The sequence below is a fragment of the Eumetopias jubatus genome, unplaced genomic scaffold (genome assembly GCF_037043125.1).
Source record: "Eumetopias jubatus isolate StellerSeaLion01/CBP00866 unplaced genomic scaffold, mEumJub1_p1.0 scaffold_3, whole genome shotgun sequence".
Taxonomy (NCBI): Eukaryota; Metazoa; Chordata; class Mammalia; order Carnivora; family Otariidae; genus Eumetopias; species Eumetopias jubatus.
The window spans coordinates 179677184-179692948 of NW_028274809.1; the positions used below are offsets into that span (position 1 = coordinate 179677184).

The window sequence follows — 15765 nt, forward strand, 5'->3', positions numbered from 1 at the left end:
AAAATAAAAAAAGAAAAATGAAAATATATTTAAAAATAGGAATACACAAACCAGTTTTTAACATAAGACAAACCCATGATTCTTCAGGAAGTTTCCAGATGAGCTTAAATGAATATAAAGACACACGTCCTGACATTTGGCCTGCCTGAGTAATTTATCCTCTGGTTTGTGACGACACTGTATACATGTTTGCATGCTCGTTTGAGTGAGTTCATGGTGCCAAGCAGCGGTTTATGATTTCTATCACCATCACCCTTGATTGACCACTATTCATAATTAGAAGCTTATTTTTAATCAACCGTAGTACCCAGCACTGGGATCCTATTTTAGAAAGCTAAATATTTTTTAAGAAAAACCTCAGACTGTTGATTCAGGGGGTGTTTACACTAAGAGTAGTACTAAGGCATAGTTTGAGGAACGAAGACAACCTGAACCTAGGAGGACAAAAATAGAGAAAAACAGGAAGTGTCACTAAATGGTAATCCCATGATAATGTCCTCCAGGTAGAAATGTTCAGTGTGCTCACTTTCAGCTGTGTTTTCAGTGACAGCATGACCGTGGGCATTTGGTGCTTACTACTGTAGGACTTGCAGATTTTTGTTTGTTTCTTTGTTTTCTTTTAAGATTTTATTTATTTATTTTGAGAGAGCGCGTGCACGCACGGGGTGGCGCAGAAGGGGAGGGAGAGAGAGGGAAAGAATCTCAAGCAGACTCCACTTCGAGCGCAAAGCCTGATGGGTTCAGTCTCATGACCTTGAAACCATGACCTGAGCTGAAACCAAGAGTCGGACACTCAACCGACTGTGCCACCGGGCTCCCTAGGACTTGCAGATGTTTTAAAGAGCCTGCACCTAACAACTGGGAGGCACTCTGCTTGTTTTATGTGCATGATTGCGTTCAAACATCATAAAAGGGCTGATTGTGGAAATTCAGGATATCCTTTTTTAGATGTATGGCATGACATTTAATGAAGGCATTTTTTACAAAACCGTGAATTTCACCCTCTTGGTCTGGCCAGTTCTTTTTCATTGGTGCACCTCACTCCTGAGTCCTTTGGGGCCAGCTTTTGCGTGCAGACTGAAGGTGTTTTGTTCCACGTTGCAGCATTCTTCTGTTTCTGCCATTGCTTCTGACGGGAGCACTTGGAGACTTTCTTGGTTTCCAGAACATAGTTAGTGCTCTAGCGCAGGATGAAGTGCTTACCCCTAGTTGTTCTGCTATGGCTGTTCCTTGCTTCAGCGACCACCTGGGTTTCCCAGAAAAGGCAACACAAGAGTGAGAAAAGAAGGGACCCCAGGGCAGCATGCATCGTGTGCATCGCCTCTTCCCAATTGTGAACGCAGGCTATGAAATTACCACCGTAGCCAGATATGCAAATGAGCGAGTGGATCATCTGTTCCTAATCCATGAGTGTTGCTTCTGGCTTCCCCCAGCTGGCGGTCGGGGCCACTCCTCCATTACTGCTGTGACTTAGGTCACGCCAGAGAGCCTACCCATGCCCGGCCAGGACTTCAGCCAGTGACACGGCACATAGAAACAGACGAGGCAAAACTCAGGACAGGCCCAGGCAGGATGTGCCCACTGCTCTCAACAGCGCAGTCTGACCTCGAGACCTAAGTCTGCCCCGGTGCCTGGCTCAGGGGACAGGCTGCGGAGGGAGCCCACCTTGGCCCTGCCTTGCCCCTTGTCACCCTCACCTCTGACTCTCCTGTCTCAGCTCTTCTGTGGATACTGTGTGACCGAAAGAGACCCCTCCCACTTGGACTTCATTTTATCCCTATTAGGTTGGGGTAGCGTCCATCAGTCTTTGCCTTGCGGTGGAAATCTATGGGCCAAAAAATCTGGAGAATCACTTATTAAAAAAAACCCTATTCTTCAAAAGAAGGATAGGCAAACATGAAAACACACAACCCTAACATTTTGGTATACTTTTGTCATTCCTTACTTGTTTTTCTGGGTGAGTACTCCTCCCCTGAAAGGATTTCCTCTAGTCCTCCATGGCAAAAAGTGATTTCCTTTTTTGTTTTCCATAGCATTATTTGTACCTTTGTGTGGGGACCTCCCCAAGGTAGGTGCTGTCTTGTGTATCTTGTGAAATTTTGCATCTGCTTGGGGCAGCAGCAGAGTACCGTGGCCAGCCACATGGCAATCTATCACTAAATGCTGTTATTTTGTATTTATCTCCCACTAGATTATGGTGACAAGCAAGATAGTGCTTTATCTAGCCCTGACTTTTTACGGGCTCCGTAGAGAAAGAAAAACTTAACTTTTCCCCTCCTCTACTTTCCTGGGTTCTCAGCTGGGGCCCTATAAATTATACTGACAAAAGACAGATTGGGGTGCCTGGGTAGCTCAGTCAGTTAAATGTCAGCCTTCAGCTCAGGTCATGATCCCAGGGTCCTGGGATCGAGCCCCACGTCGGGCTCCCTGCTCAGCGGGAAGCCTGCTTCTCCCTCTGCTGCTGCTCTGCCTACTTGTGCTCTCTCTTTCTGTCAAATAAATAAATAAAATCTTTTTAAAAAAAAGATAACAGGAGAAAAAAAGAGTTGGTTAACATGTGCATCATGGAGACACGTAGGAGTACCCAGCGATGAGTAACTCAAAGTGCCGGTTAGAACTTGGGCTTATATGGCATCTAAATAAAAGAACAATAAGCTCAGAGAGAGGTGACAAGACCAGAGAAAAGGACTTTGAGCCTCTGGGGTGGCAGATCTATGGGGAACTAATAGAAGATATGGCTGGTTTGTCAAGTTTGTTTCGAAGATCCCCCTGGTGCCCTTTGTGCCCCCCCCCCCCAGGTGTACTGTTGTCTCTGGTGATTAACTTCTGTCCTTCCTTGTTGGTGGGGTGGGAGGGATGGGGGACATCTTTACAAATTGATGTCCTGCTTTAAGGCAAATGGGGAGGGGCAGAGAGCTTTTCTGGTATTTGCTTCTCCGTTGTTGCCTTTAGCTCAAAATAATTCTCATGCTCCAGTGGCCTGTTTGAGGGTGGCATATTCTGCCATCCTTCAACACCTTGCTCATGATTTGCAAATAAATGTTTATTGAATTTAATTAAACTGTAAGCAAAGGCAACCTGCCATTTTCTAACTGGAGTCTGCTGAATAATTTACCCTGTGCAGTGGACTAAATAGATGGAACACTCTGTGAGCTTCAGACAGGCCCAGAGGGGGGATACCGGCTGAGCCGGGAGGCTGGGGCTCCTCAACCGGCTTTGCCTCTGCTTTGCCTGCAGGGATCACTTCTTCCTTTTGGGAAGTCAGGGAGACATAATCAAGAGATGGCTAGAAAAACACGTTGAGTAAAGTTTAAAGCGTTATACAGATAAAAGGTGTTATTACTTCCTGTAAAAGCTCCAGTAGCAAACGTTTATGATGAGCATTTAGTAAATGTTGGCTCGTTAGTCTTAAATACTGTTTACGCCCCAAGTAAGTCAGCCATAATACTTGTGCAATACTTCCTCACAGGTACGAATTAGGAGCTGCTCTGTTTATTGGATGGGCAGGAGCCTCACTCTGCATAATTGGTGGTGTCATATTTTGCTTTTCAATATCTGACAACAACAAACCTCCCAGGTATGAAAAAGAGACAAAGATGACCTGTTAAAATTATTACAGGTGCGGCAAATTATAGATTGTTCACATGATTCTTAGAAACGTCAAAAAACCAGGATTGATTAAAATTAGGAATATATAGTGAATGTAATATTAAATAAGATAAATACGGTGAAAAGAATAAATATATAGTTAATTTAAAAAGACAGAGCTCATCCTTCTTACATTCCAGAGCTATTTCAGTGAGCAGAACGGTAGGGCTTACCATGGGGCATATTCTTCACTGTGGCCTCATCGTTTTCACACAGGGAGAGATTCCTGATGAAGGTCAGTACTGTCCGCCAGGGTCCAGGAAGATGAGTTTTAAAAGAGAAAAACTGAACAGATGAACAAGCCACGAGTTTCTTCTGCTGAGATTTGCACTGACACACTGACTGTTCAGAAATGACAGTGAGATATTTGGGTGGGGGGGGGGCTGGTGGCAGTGAGAGAAAACTCACTAACAGTAAGCAGGGAAAGTCTGCAGCTTTGCTGGGACAGAAGCAGAGGGTAATGGTTTCTGCCCTCCATGTGCAGCAGGACCTACCAGACTGTGTTTTGCCTTGCAGAATGGGATACGCATACAATGGGGCCACGTCTGTCCTGTCTTCTCGGACAAAGTATCATGGCGCAGAAGGAGATTTTAAAACCACAAACCCTTCAAAACAGTTTGATAAAAATGCTTACGTCTGAAAAGAGCACTGCTATGAGCTGTCTTGAGTCATTTTAAAAGTGAACTGTTCACAAAATGATCCCCCCTCAAGGCCTTCCTCTAATTCACACTCAAAACTATTTTTAAAACATGAATTTGGAGAATTTGCTGATCGTATGGATGTAAATGTTCTAATCATTTCTGTTGTGGCTTTCTATAAAAAAAATAAACAGGTTATTTACAGGATTTGTATATATTTTATATATTTATAGAACATGGGAAGTATTTAGCACCAACGGGTCAAGTATTTGTATCAGAGCCTCCTTAGTCATTCAGACGTGGCATTCTTTGTCCCCATTCCTCGTTTCTTTTCCTTCATATATTAAACAGAAGGTGTATAAGAAGTGGTGTCTTGTGAACAGGGTGGGGGCAATCTGAGACTGTTCCTCAAAAGATGTTTGGGTTGAATGGACAGGTTACTGGCTGTGTCGCGACGACTTCCGGTTCCTTACACCTGTTTGTCACCACTGATTCTCAGTGACCGCTCAAGGAAGGGCTAATGGGGCCAAGACATTGCCTGGCACGTCCGCCTTGAAGAGCTGCTGAGGCTTTTCTGATACAGAAAGCAGCAGATTCTGGGCTGGAGGGTCAGCACGAGCCTGGCTGGAGACGCAGGTCATGGTTGACTTTGGAGCCAGCCGAGGAAGGTCCCAGAGCCTGCATGGCACCTGCCTCGCTCACAACCTATGGCTGAGTTCCAGTGTGTCTCTCGGGCCCTGAGTGCACAACCAAGCTGGGTAATGGAGAGACTTACCATTTTTTAAGGCATGTAAGTTGCCCCCGTGATCTCTGAACAGCATGAAAAACTTAAAAGGGAAAATCACATTATTTGGAGATGTTCAATGGGAAGAAGAGGAAATAAACAAGTTTGTTACTAAAAAAATTATATATAATACAGATACGTATATATGTAAAATATATAATATATAAAATACATAAATGTGTAATATATGAAAGTAAAATAAATATAAGTATAAAAATATATACTATATATATAATATATATAAAAATATCTCTTCTAGGGATACAAATGAACCGAAAGCCACAAGGGAGGTTAGGTGCTACAGGCCAGTGTGGGGGCGGGATTTTATGGGTGTGTGTTTAAAACCGAGTTTTTTAATTTCAGAGCTGTGCTGGTGAAGGTAATGTTTAGATTGTACTGAAGCATTCTAGCTCCTGAAGAATTTAGGGAGAGGAAGGGGGTGAAAGGACAGAAAGGCTCTGTCGGGAACCGCAAACATGTTAACTGTGCATCAGTGAGGGGAAACACAGCGTCCAAAGAAAATCGGAACAAACCACATCTCTGAGGACAGCGTGGTAGGACTAAAGAGAGGAGTTAAAGGAGTGGCTTTTGCAACACAGATGTGCCGACTTAATTTAAATACTGGGTTTGTGTAGCAGTTCATCCCGTTTCCCCTCCCCTTTCCGTCAGGAGTGAAGACGGGGAGCTTAGAGACCGGGGTAAAAAGTCTGCTTTTGTCACTTTCAAGTTGTATGGCTTTTGGCAAGTCACTTAATTCTGCATTTCTCACATCTTCAGGATGAGGGTTATGATATTCACTGTGTCCCAAAGTTGTTCTGATTAAATGAACTATGCATGTTAAAAAGGCAAAATAGGGGCGCCTGGGTGGCTCAGTCGGTTGGGCGTCCTCCTTTGGCTCGGGTCGTGATCTCAGGGTCCTGGGATAGGGTCCTGCGCCAGGCTCGCTGCTCCGCGGGGAGCCTGCTTTTCCCTCTCTTCTGTGCTCCTCCCCACTGCTTGTGCACTCGAGCTCGCTCTCTCTCAAATAAATAAAATCTTTAAAAAAAAAAGCAAAATACACCCACGTAGTTCAATAAATATCTGCTGAAAAAGTGACTGAATGAGCACAGTGGCCCGTGTGCCTTCTTGGGTACGGTGTGGCTTTGGTGTGTTGCTTAGCTCTGTCCCCCTATATGGAGATTTGATTTGGCAGTATATAAAGCTTTTACATGGAAAGTGAGTGCGTTTCCATAAAATGGCCCCTGAGGGAAGTGCTTCAAAGGGTGCAAGTGGACAAGTGAAAAGGACCCTTGGGGGCAGAAACATAAATTGTTGTGACTTCAGATCAGGATGTTGTGTGGCACGGCTAACAGGGCAAGCCTAAGCCCCCAACAAGGTAAGTTTAGCTCAGAACTCATCCTTAATGACTCAGCCACAGTCACAATGATGTAATGGAGGGCTTTACTTGAAAGGTTGGCAAATTGAAGAGATCCAAAACCCAACAGACTATCAGTTAAAATGTTACTTTTTTTTTGGAAACAAGAGTCAGATAGTACCACAAAGTATAAAAAAATGCAAAAAACAGTTTATATGAACTTTCTGACCATTGACAGTTGTTAAGAACAGAAGTAATTAGTTTCGAGGTATTTTATAATATGGGTTGGGCATTTGAAGAAAGTGAAAAAAAAAACCCACATGCACATATGAATTCAGTAATGACTCAATCTTTTCTATTCAGATTCTGATTGAAAACAGCTACATTTTATTCATAAAATATCCAAGGCAAAGATTATATTGCAGAAATGGTATTTAACGTTCTAAAGTAATTGTTTAATACAACGTGCTTACAATGGCTCAAAGCGGCGGCCTAGCTGTATTTTTCTAATTCTAAACTTATTTCTATATGAAAGATAACCAATCTACTCTTAAGATTTCATTGATTTCAGTAGTTCAAGTTTAAGCATACTAGCAGAATTTTATAATAAAACACTTCCAGTGTGATAATGCACGCAAGAAAGATATAAAAAATTTTTTTAATTCAAACCAAAACCTGCTTTAAGTTAAAAAAAAAAAATCACTTAAAAATTAGTTGAAAAAAATACACTTAAACACTAGAGTACCGTTCTGAAGAAAAAACTTTTTTATGACTTCAAATGACATTAATTTTATTCAGCAGAAGTCTTAAACACCCTCTATATGCTTCAAAATACTGTTGACAATTTGTTTTTCAGTACTGAATTAGGTGCTGTTAAAGAGACCCTTGTTCTTTGAATCAGCTTCCTTGTTATTGTGGGAAACACTGTAAGGCAGGAGTGCTAGAATCTTGTGGGCAGATTACCGGAGTCCTGTTGGCATCTGCACCTTCTGACTCAGGCTGCGGTTATACATCTGAAGAGTCGCTCCAATCAGTCACAGTTACTAAGCTGCTTTTCAGTGTGCTGGATTCATCTTGGAGTCCTGTGGAGGGAGAGACAGAAGCAGAAAGGAGCTTCAATGATCAGACAAGTCTGTAAAAATCCCTTATCGCTCAGCGTCCAGGTCTGTTGGCTAATCCACAGGCCCCCAGCTCCCACAGGCTGTGGAGGAAGGCACAAGTGCAGTCTGGCCACGAAATGGCCACATCTCCAGGATACTATCAGGGACCCTGTCTAGAGGCTTCCACTTGGCATCTCTCCTCCCTTCATGCAGCCAGGACCCTTAACCATGCTCAGTAACGTTCTGTTGTTACTGACTCTGAGTGACAGGTATAAAGAAAGGAGAATAAAAGTAGAATAGGCCAAGTAGGAGCTAAATGGTAAATAGGGGTTTTCTAGGATCGATGGGCTTTAATATGAAGTACAGATAACCTAGTGGCGGGCACCGTGCAGAAGTCAAGTCGCGGCTCACGTTCTGGAGGAGAGGAAAGGTGACTTGGAGGGCAGACAGCAATGGCTCGTCTTACAAAGTGAGGTGGCGAGAGATCCCACTGAAAACGGGAAGGACAGATAGGTTTGCCCGTATTAATTTAAAGTATGGATGGGGGCACAAAAAGACCTGACGGGGGTCAGTGAGAGGTGTCGTGAGTGCGGAAAATGAGCCATACCCCTATCTGTCTTAGCTTATCATGTCTAAAGTTGAGGAGTCTGGAAACCATAGTCTGACCTACTACTGAGAGATGTGGTGGAACTCGGGGCACAACACAGACCCGAGGACGGACGCTGCAGGCGCAGACAAGCCCTTCTGGACCACCCGGCCAGACCCCAGGACTCATCCAGGAACAATGTCAACTCTTGGTTTCATTTGTAATTCCTCCCACTGGCTATAATGTTGCAAGAGAAATCTTTCTTCAAAGAAAATAAAGAGAAACATTTAATGTGTAAACAGATTAACGAAGGAAGACCGCCAGAAGAATGGCCCCATTCAGGTGTAAGAGCACAAATTTTAATTTCTGCGAGGCACCTGCGTGGAGAATATTTGTATGGGCCTTTTCAAAAATAATATTAAAATTTAAAGACTAGGTCCAAATTACATAAATATACACAGATTAAAGGACTTGAAAAGGGAATAAATGCGCACAAAGCACACGGTGTTTGTTATATTGTGTGCTTTGTGAAAGCGTCAAGGTATTTGTTATACCAACAAGAGAAACGCGTTCCTGTCTGATGGTGTATTAACATAGCCTCGTTAGATATTTATAAAGATGAAACAACCGGAAAGCGGACTGTCAAGACACTAAAGCCACGAACCTCCCTTTGGCGCCTTCAGATCCGATGCACCCCAGGCGCTTGGCACTTGAGTAGGATTTGACTCATTCTTCACAGGTAGAGGCTCCCTCTGTCCTCTCCCAGTTTTCTTCCCCAGAGAACTTTCTTCCTCTACGGATGATATGTCCCAGTCCTCGTCCTCCACATCTGCACACTGCGGGAGAGCATGGAGAGCAATGAGGGTTTCTTAAACACGCAGCGCGTGTTGGCGTCCATCGGTCATTTTGTTGGCTAGACTGAGCCGCTGACACCGAACGATCTGACGTTGGGGAATCTCAGAGATAACCCGTCCGGTCATTTCTGGAGGGCAAGGAAGTGAACTTGGAAATCTGTGTTTTGTAGGCAGACGGAACAAGCTCTTTGTTTCTTGCTACGGAAATGTACACATTTCCTACCTACTCTACCAGCCATGAATTTAGAAAAATCCCGGAAACCCTGCATTGTAGTAGTAAAGTCAGGCTGCTCCGCAAGTAGGAGCTCTTACCTCTGGGATAATCTGACCTTGAGCCGCAGGTGACGTCACACCAGGGCCCATCTGAAAGGAGCACAAGTTCCTACTGTGCCCACAAATGAACAAGAGAAGAGTTATGGCTAAGAAAACAGTGACCACTACTGGAAGACCCGGTCAACACAGATGAGCTGCACCCAGAAATACAGCAGGAGTTCTCCATGCATAGAAACATTTTGATGTCCTGGCAGTTGGAACTGCTAGGAAGGTGTTCGAGTGCTCGGGCTCTCCTCTCGTCTCTCGGATGCATTTCTCCACCTACTCCAGCTCCCAAGCCGGGCTGAACCCTGACAAGTCCCTATCTTACTGCCAGGGCGTGCCGCGGACTCGGAGCCGAGGCCCCAGGTTCTGGCCGGTCACAAGCATCCGTGTGCCAACTATCTAATGCTTGCATGCGTCAGCCAGACATGTGACAGGAGGCTGGACACCTGTCAGGCCTGATAAGCACATGATGCCTTCTTATCCGCTGTCATTCCGATATCTTTGATTCTCTACGGAAAGGAAAGAAATGCAGTGATGCTGCAAACAAGATACGGTGCAAATCTCAACCGCTACTGTCCTAAATATGTGTTTTATATTTCACTACAAGAAGTACAATTTATTAAGGTACATTCGTTAAAAGATGACTTTCTCTGTTCATGTTTAAAACAGCAAGCAAGAGTGATTTCACCTTTAGTTCTTCTTTGAATTCTTTTTTGATGAACGCCTCAGCAACATTAATTCCACCAACTGGCTTATTCACGTTTCTGTGATTTGAAACGGTCTTTTCAACTTTTTCAGTCAGTGTTTTAATGAAGGTTCCTGGGTGACCAACAGAAAATAGGTACAGTTTCAAAAAAAAAAATTGTTATCTTTCTTCGATTCCAAAATAACCTGAACAAGCGACTTGGAAAGACTCTAAGCTTTGTGAATAATCATATTTAGTAAATTAAAATCAATTCATGTATTTTGGGGATTGAAAAAAAGTTACTTTAATACATGTATAATTCCTTTTAGAAAAATCATGATCTCCTAGACCAGAAGCAAGAAAATGTTCATTTTATTTTATTTTTTTTTAAGATTTTATTCATTTATTTGAGAGAGAGTGAGCGACAGAGAGCATGAGTGGGGTGGAGGGGCAGAAGGAGAGGGAGAAGCAGGCTTCCCTCCGAGCAGGGAGCCCGACATGGGGCTCGATCCCAGGACGCTGGGATCATGACCTGAGCTGAAGGCAGACGCTTAATGACTGAGCCAGCCAGGCGCCCGGAAATGTTCATTTTAAATCAAAGAAGGATGGTCTCATTCAAGCTGTGGTCAGAAACGTCAATTTCAGTGAGGAAGTCTGTAGGAGTGGAATATTCATGTGGGTATTTTCAAAAACAATATTATTTTAAAATGAATTAGTTATGTCTTACATAATTATATGTAACATGAACCTAAGTTGTATACAATACAATAAATTAATTATATATTATATGTAATGATATATAATTAATAAATTAATTATATCTCATATGTTTAAAATATATAATTTTTAAACTGCATTAAGCTGAATTTCTTTTTCAAGAGATGACCCTTAAGCCCCACTTCTCTTCAGCAAATGATCAGCAGTCACATACTTGGATCTTATGTTCCTGTAGAATTGCCCCATCTCCCAAGGCAGCACCGTGTATGAGAATATCCATTCTTACAGACGCCCAGTGTATGGGCTGATGTTCATACGATGATGTTCTTACCCCCGATATCTCAGAATGTGCCCTTATTTGGAGATAAGGCCTTTAAAGAGGTCATCAAATTAAAGTGAGTTCGTTAGGGTGGGCCCGGGTCCAGTATGACTGGTGTCCTTATAGAAATGGGAAACTGGCACACAGACTCATGACCAGGGAGAGGGTGATGGTCATCTACAAGCCAAGGACAGAAGCTTAGACCAGATCCTTCCCTCACGGCCCTCACAAAGACCCAAGCTTGCCACCCTTGATTTTGGCCTTCTAGCTTCTGGGATGGAGACAATAAATTTCTGTTTTAAGCCACGAGGTGTGTGGTACTTTGTTCCAACAGCCCCAGGAAACAAATACACCCAGGCATCCCCACCTGCTTCCTCTCCTTCCACCTGAGCATCAGTGAGGTGCTAAGCCTGTGCATCTTCCTTAGGCAGCAGTGGTTTTTGGGTTAGCCTGGTCCTTTCTGTGAGCACTTTCCCAGCTCCGCCTCCCAGTGCTTGGGGCCCCCAGTTGGGGACCACTGTCCTAAACAAACTTTCCAGAAGGACTTTCAATGGCCAGGGCTCACCTGTGGGCTTGGGAGAAATGTCGGAGTCCTCAGTTTCACTTCCCTCGGTCCAGTCAGCGTCGCTTTTGACAATGTTCTTCCCAAAGCCGCTCTTGTTGCTTTCAGAGGGCTGCACCGGAAGAAAGTCTGGGGATGCGCAGGCCTGCATGAGGTCATCACTGTCCAGTTCCTCCTCCGAACTGAACGGAGGCGTCCTAAACAAATGAAAACCCAAGCGGGGGCACTGGTGTTGCCTTTCGGGATTTGGGGGAAAGAAATCTTTCTGTAGTAAAACTACTCCATCTTTTAAAAATAGCGTTACTATAGGGGCGCCTGGGTGGCTCAGTCGTTAAGCGTCTGCCTTCGGCTCCGGTCATGATCCCAGGGTCCCGGGGATTGAGCCCCGCATCGGGCTCCCTGCTCCGCGGGAAGTCTCCTCCTCCCTCTCCCACTCCCCCTGCTTGTGTTCCCTCTCTCGCTGTGTCTCTCTCTGTCAAATAAATAAAATCTTAAAAAAAAATAAATAAATAAAATAAAATAGCGTCATTACTTATAGCTTACCTCTACACTGCACTTTACGAAGTGCTTTTACATACACAATCCCATTTGCTTCATCACATGAATTAGCACCCCATTTTAAAGTGGGTGGGGGAGGGGCTAGATGGGGGATGGACATTAAGGAGGCACTTGTTGCAACGAGCACTGGGTGTGGTATGGAAGTGATGAATCACTGGATTCTACTCCTGAAACCGATATTGCACTGTATGTTAACCAGCTAGAATTTAAATTAAAAAAATTTTTTTAATTAAAAAATTAAAAAAAAAAAGGAATTGTCTATGCATAATGCACATATGGCTGACAATACTATGTACACTTGGAAACTGTTGGGGGAGTGTTTTTTTAGCCACAATTAAAAAAGGAAAATTAAAAAAAATTTAAAAAATAAAGTGAGAAGTTCAGAGCAGCGTTCGTTCATTCAAGAACATTCTTTGAGCACTTAAATTCCAGACAATGTTCAGTCATACTATGTCCCATGAAATAAGGCTCCTAGGAGACTTTGTACATGAAAAATGCTTTTGAAGGGTAAATCATTTTACTGCCTCTATTATAGTCTATTTATACTGTCCCTACTATATTTATAATTTATATCGTCTCTACTATATATACACAATGCCTCAAGAAGAGATATTTATAGCATTAATATCTCCAGAAAAAGTTGATAAAATTCAGTTTTGATAAAATCAGTTTTACTTATAATTAATAACAATGTATCTATAATTTATTAAGTCCCCACTAAGTGCCAAGCCCTGAGGCCAAGCCCTTTTCTTTTCAAAATATAAAGCTTTTAATTTTTATTTTACTTTTTTTTTTTAAGTAGGCTCCATGCCGAATGTGGGGCTTGAACTCATAACCCTGAGATCAAGAGTTGCATGCTCCACTGACTGAGCCAGCCAGGCACCTCCAAACCCCTTTTCATACATTCTTAATCTGTAGAACTATCCTGTGAAAACAGCAGCCTTACCCCCATTGAACAGATAAGAAAACAGGCCTAAACAGGTAAGCAAGTGAATCAGTAGCACACAGCTCATGAGTGACGGAGCTAGGATCCTCAGTATCCTAAGAGGGCCCAAAACAGTAAGGTGTAGGGCCATTATTGACTTCTACAAGGGGCAAGACCACCACAATATCATCTGACCAGGCTATCCAGGATCCAGCCACTAAAAGACAACATCATTCGCTTAATTCACCGTGCTTATTGAAAATTACGGGACACGGTGGGGAATAATGGAAATGACACGGGGTGGCGGTCCCACTCCTTAGTGGGGGCCATAAGGTGATAAGTGCTTTTGACTTAGAGTAAATCTGATGAAGAAACAAAGAGAGGTCACAAAGGAGTGACCACAAATTAGTTGTGATGTTTAATAATTAGGGTTTTAATTAATCACAGTGCACATACTAGTTTACAACAAAAGGAATGTTCAGGGGAAAGAACTTTTTAAACGTCCTCTCCCCACTCCCAAGTACTCACGTAATAGTTGAAGACTTTCTGGGAAAATGATCTTCTATGATATTTTTCTTAATTCTAAAACACAAAAGAAAATGATTTCTAAGCGGCACCAGTGACTAATGTAACTTAATATAAATTTCTATGGAATGGGTGATTTTTGCTTTTGAACATTTGTTAAAGAGGATAAGCAACAAGAAATGGGCTGGTACCAATGACAGGCTGGTAGGAACTGTAAGCGTGATGCTCTGCTGGGTCAGACATTGTTGTGGGTTGTATGTCTGCGTCGCCCTAAAATCCACATGTTGAAGCCCTAACCCCCCAGGGGATGCTCTCTGGAGGTTGGGCCTTTGGGAGGTAATTATGTTTATTTGAGGTCATGAGGGTGGGGCCCCCATAAAGGGATTAGTGTCCTTTTAAGAAGAAGAAGAGGGATCAGACCTCTCTCTCTCCCTTCCATGTGGGGACCCAGTGAGAAGGTGACTGTCTACCAGCCTGAAAGCAAGCTGTCACCAGAACCTGACCATACATCGCACTGCTTTCAGATGTCCAATCTCAAGAAGTGTGAGAAAATAGCTTTCTGTTGTTCAGGCCACGCGGTCCGTGGTATTTTGTTATAGCAGCCCAAGCCGACTGGGATAAACATGAATACAAACATTTTAGGGTCGAAAAGACTCACTTTGGGACAGACGTCCTATCGGTAAAAACAGGTCTTTGTCTTATCAGCTGTCTGCTTCTGGGAGGAAACTTTACTGCCTTGGGTATTTCTCCATTTGAAAGGGTATCCACTTGAGGAGGAGCACTGTACTTATCTGGAAGAGCAGTATCATTCATGAGTCTCCATTGCCTTCATCATCAGCGAGTGAAAAGCACCAGAAAATACTACAATACTGTCTATACTGGCACTTGAAAAAACAAGCTCTTGGCTCTAGAGTCCACACGACAGGCATTTTTTTTTTAAAGATTTATTTATTTTAGAGAAAGAGCATGAGTGAGAGCAGAGGAAGGGGCAGAGGAAGCAAGAATATTCACGCAGACTCCTGCTGAGCACGGAGCCTGACGTGGGAGCTGAAACCAAGAGTTGGACACTCAACCAACTGAGCCACCCAGGCGCCCCAGGCATTTTTTTAATATTAAAATAAAACCCAAGACGCAACATATAAAGGTCCAAACAGTATGAGACTTGCCAGTGAAGTTCCAAAGTTTGCAAACCATTTAAAATTATGAAAGGCAACAGGACTCCTGTCCCTACGTGCAGAAATGAAATGGCAGCCAGTGACGGGATTACCTGAGGACAGTAAGGTTCTCTCCTCAATTTTACAGCTGACCTCATGTTCAAGGAATTCTCGAATTTTCTGAATGTTGGGTGTTTGTCTTTCTTGTTCATGTCTCGCTGATTCCACAGTTCTTAGCACCCTACTGAAGTGATCGCTTGGAATTCCACGTACATCCTGAAGCAATAAAATGTTAAGCTTCTTAGCCTGGGACGTTCTTCATTTCATGAGCATTTGTCAGCATAAACTGTGCCAACCTTTTGTCCTCACTGCTGCATGCGAGGGAGGAGACGCCCCGACATACAACACACTATTCTGGCCTCAAGAGGAACTCCCAGAGCAGTGGGACATAGACGGGGGTGTGTATGAGTGCATGGGACTCGTTAGGGGTGCTAGGCTGTGAGAGCCAGGACTGAATGCACAGAGGGGTGTGTGTGTGTATGTGTGTGTGTGTGTGTGTGTGTGTGAGACTGACCAACAGTGCAAGCTGGGCCATCAGGACAGAATGAGTGCCCAAGGACAGAACGGACGTGCCTTCTTCTCTTCTCTGATCCTTTCCCATCGAGAAAACAAAATACAACACAACCAGTGAACATTCCTGAAATGAAGGAGCTTACCGCATTAATCCCAAAGGTTTCCAGTTTCTCTAGCAAACTCTGCTCCAAGACACTCCTTATTTCCTTCGTGAGGGAGGGGTTATTCTTCAACGTTTTCCTTAAGTGAATCTTGTTGTGATTTAATTTCTGTTCGTTCTCCCTTCCTGAAATAAGGTTTACAAAGTGTGTTAAAAAGTTAAATACATAAAAGCTCTAAGCAGAAAATGGCAAAACACCACTTTTAAACAGCAAGCAAGCATTTTGTATGGATTGTTTAAGCATTCAGCTCAATATATGATGCTGAAGTATCACAACTTTTTTAAAACTACCTTAAGTTGGCCTC

General features: G+C 43.3%; 2 protein-coding genes across 5 annotated transcripts in view; one reads left to right on the forward strand and one right to left on the reverse strand.

Annotated features, from left to right (window-relative positions):
* The window catches only part of CLDN10 (claudin 10), a 106256-nt gene extending 101968 nt beyond the window's left edge, over nucleotides 1–4288 (forward strand). For all 3 annotated transcript variants that reach the window (XM_028112084.1, XM_028112085.1, XM_028112083.2), the window contains exons 4-5: nucleotides 3470–3577; nucleotides 4165–4288. In XM_028112084.1, coding sequence (XP_027967885.1) covers nucleotides 3470–3577; nucleotides 4165–4288 — 232 coding nt within the window. The remainder of the gene's footprint in view (nucleotides 1–3469; nucleotides 3578–4164) is intronic.
* A 3141-nt stretch (nucleotides 4289–7429) lies between these two features.
* The window catches only part of DZIP1 (DAZ interacting zinc finger protein 1), a 45556-nt gene continuing 37220 nt past the window's right edge, over nucleotides 7430–15765 (reverse strand). For both annotated transcript variants that reach the window (XM_028112076.1, XM_028112075.1), the window contains 8 exons: nucleotides 15444–15586; nucleotides 14841–15003; nucleotides 14232–14364; nucleotides 13577–13630; nucleotides 11569–11762; nucleotides 9971–10101; nucleotides 8775–8946; nucleotides 7430–7506 (listed from right to left, as the gene is read on the reverse strand). In XM_028112076.1, coding sequence (XP_027967877.1) covers nucleotides 7430–7506; nucleotides 8775–8946; nucleotides 9971–10101; nucleotides 11569–11762; nucleotides 13577–13630; nucleotides 14232–14364; nucleotides 14841–15003; nucleotides 15444–15586 — 1067 coding nt within the window. The remainder of the gene's footprint in view (nucleotides 7507–8774; nucleotides 8947–9970; nucleotides 10102–11568; nucleotides 11763–13576; nucleotides 13631–14231; nucleotides 14365–14840; nucleotides 15004–15443; nucleotides 15587–15765) is intronic.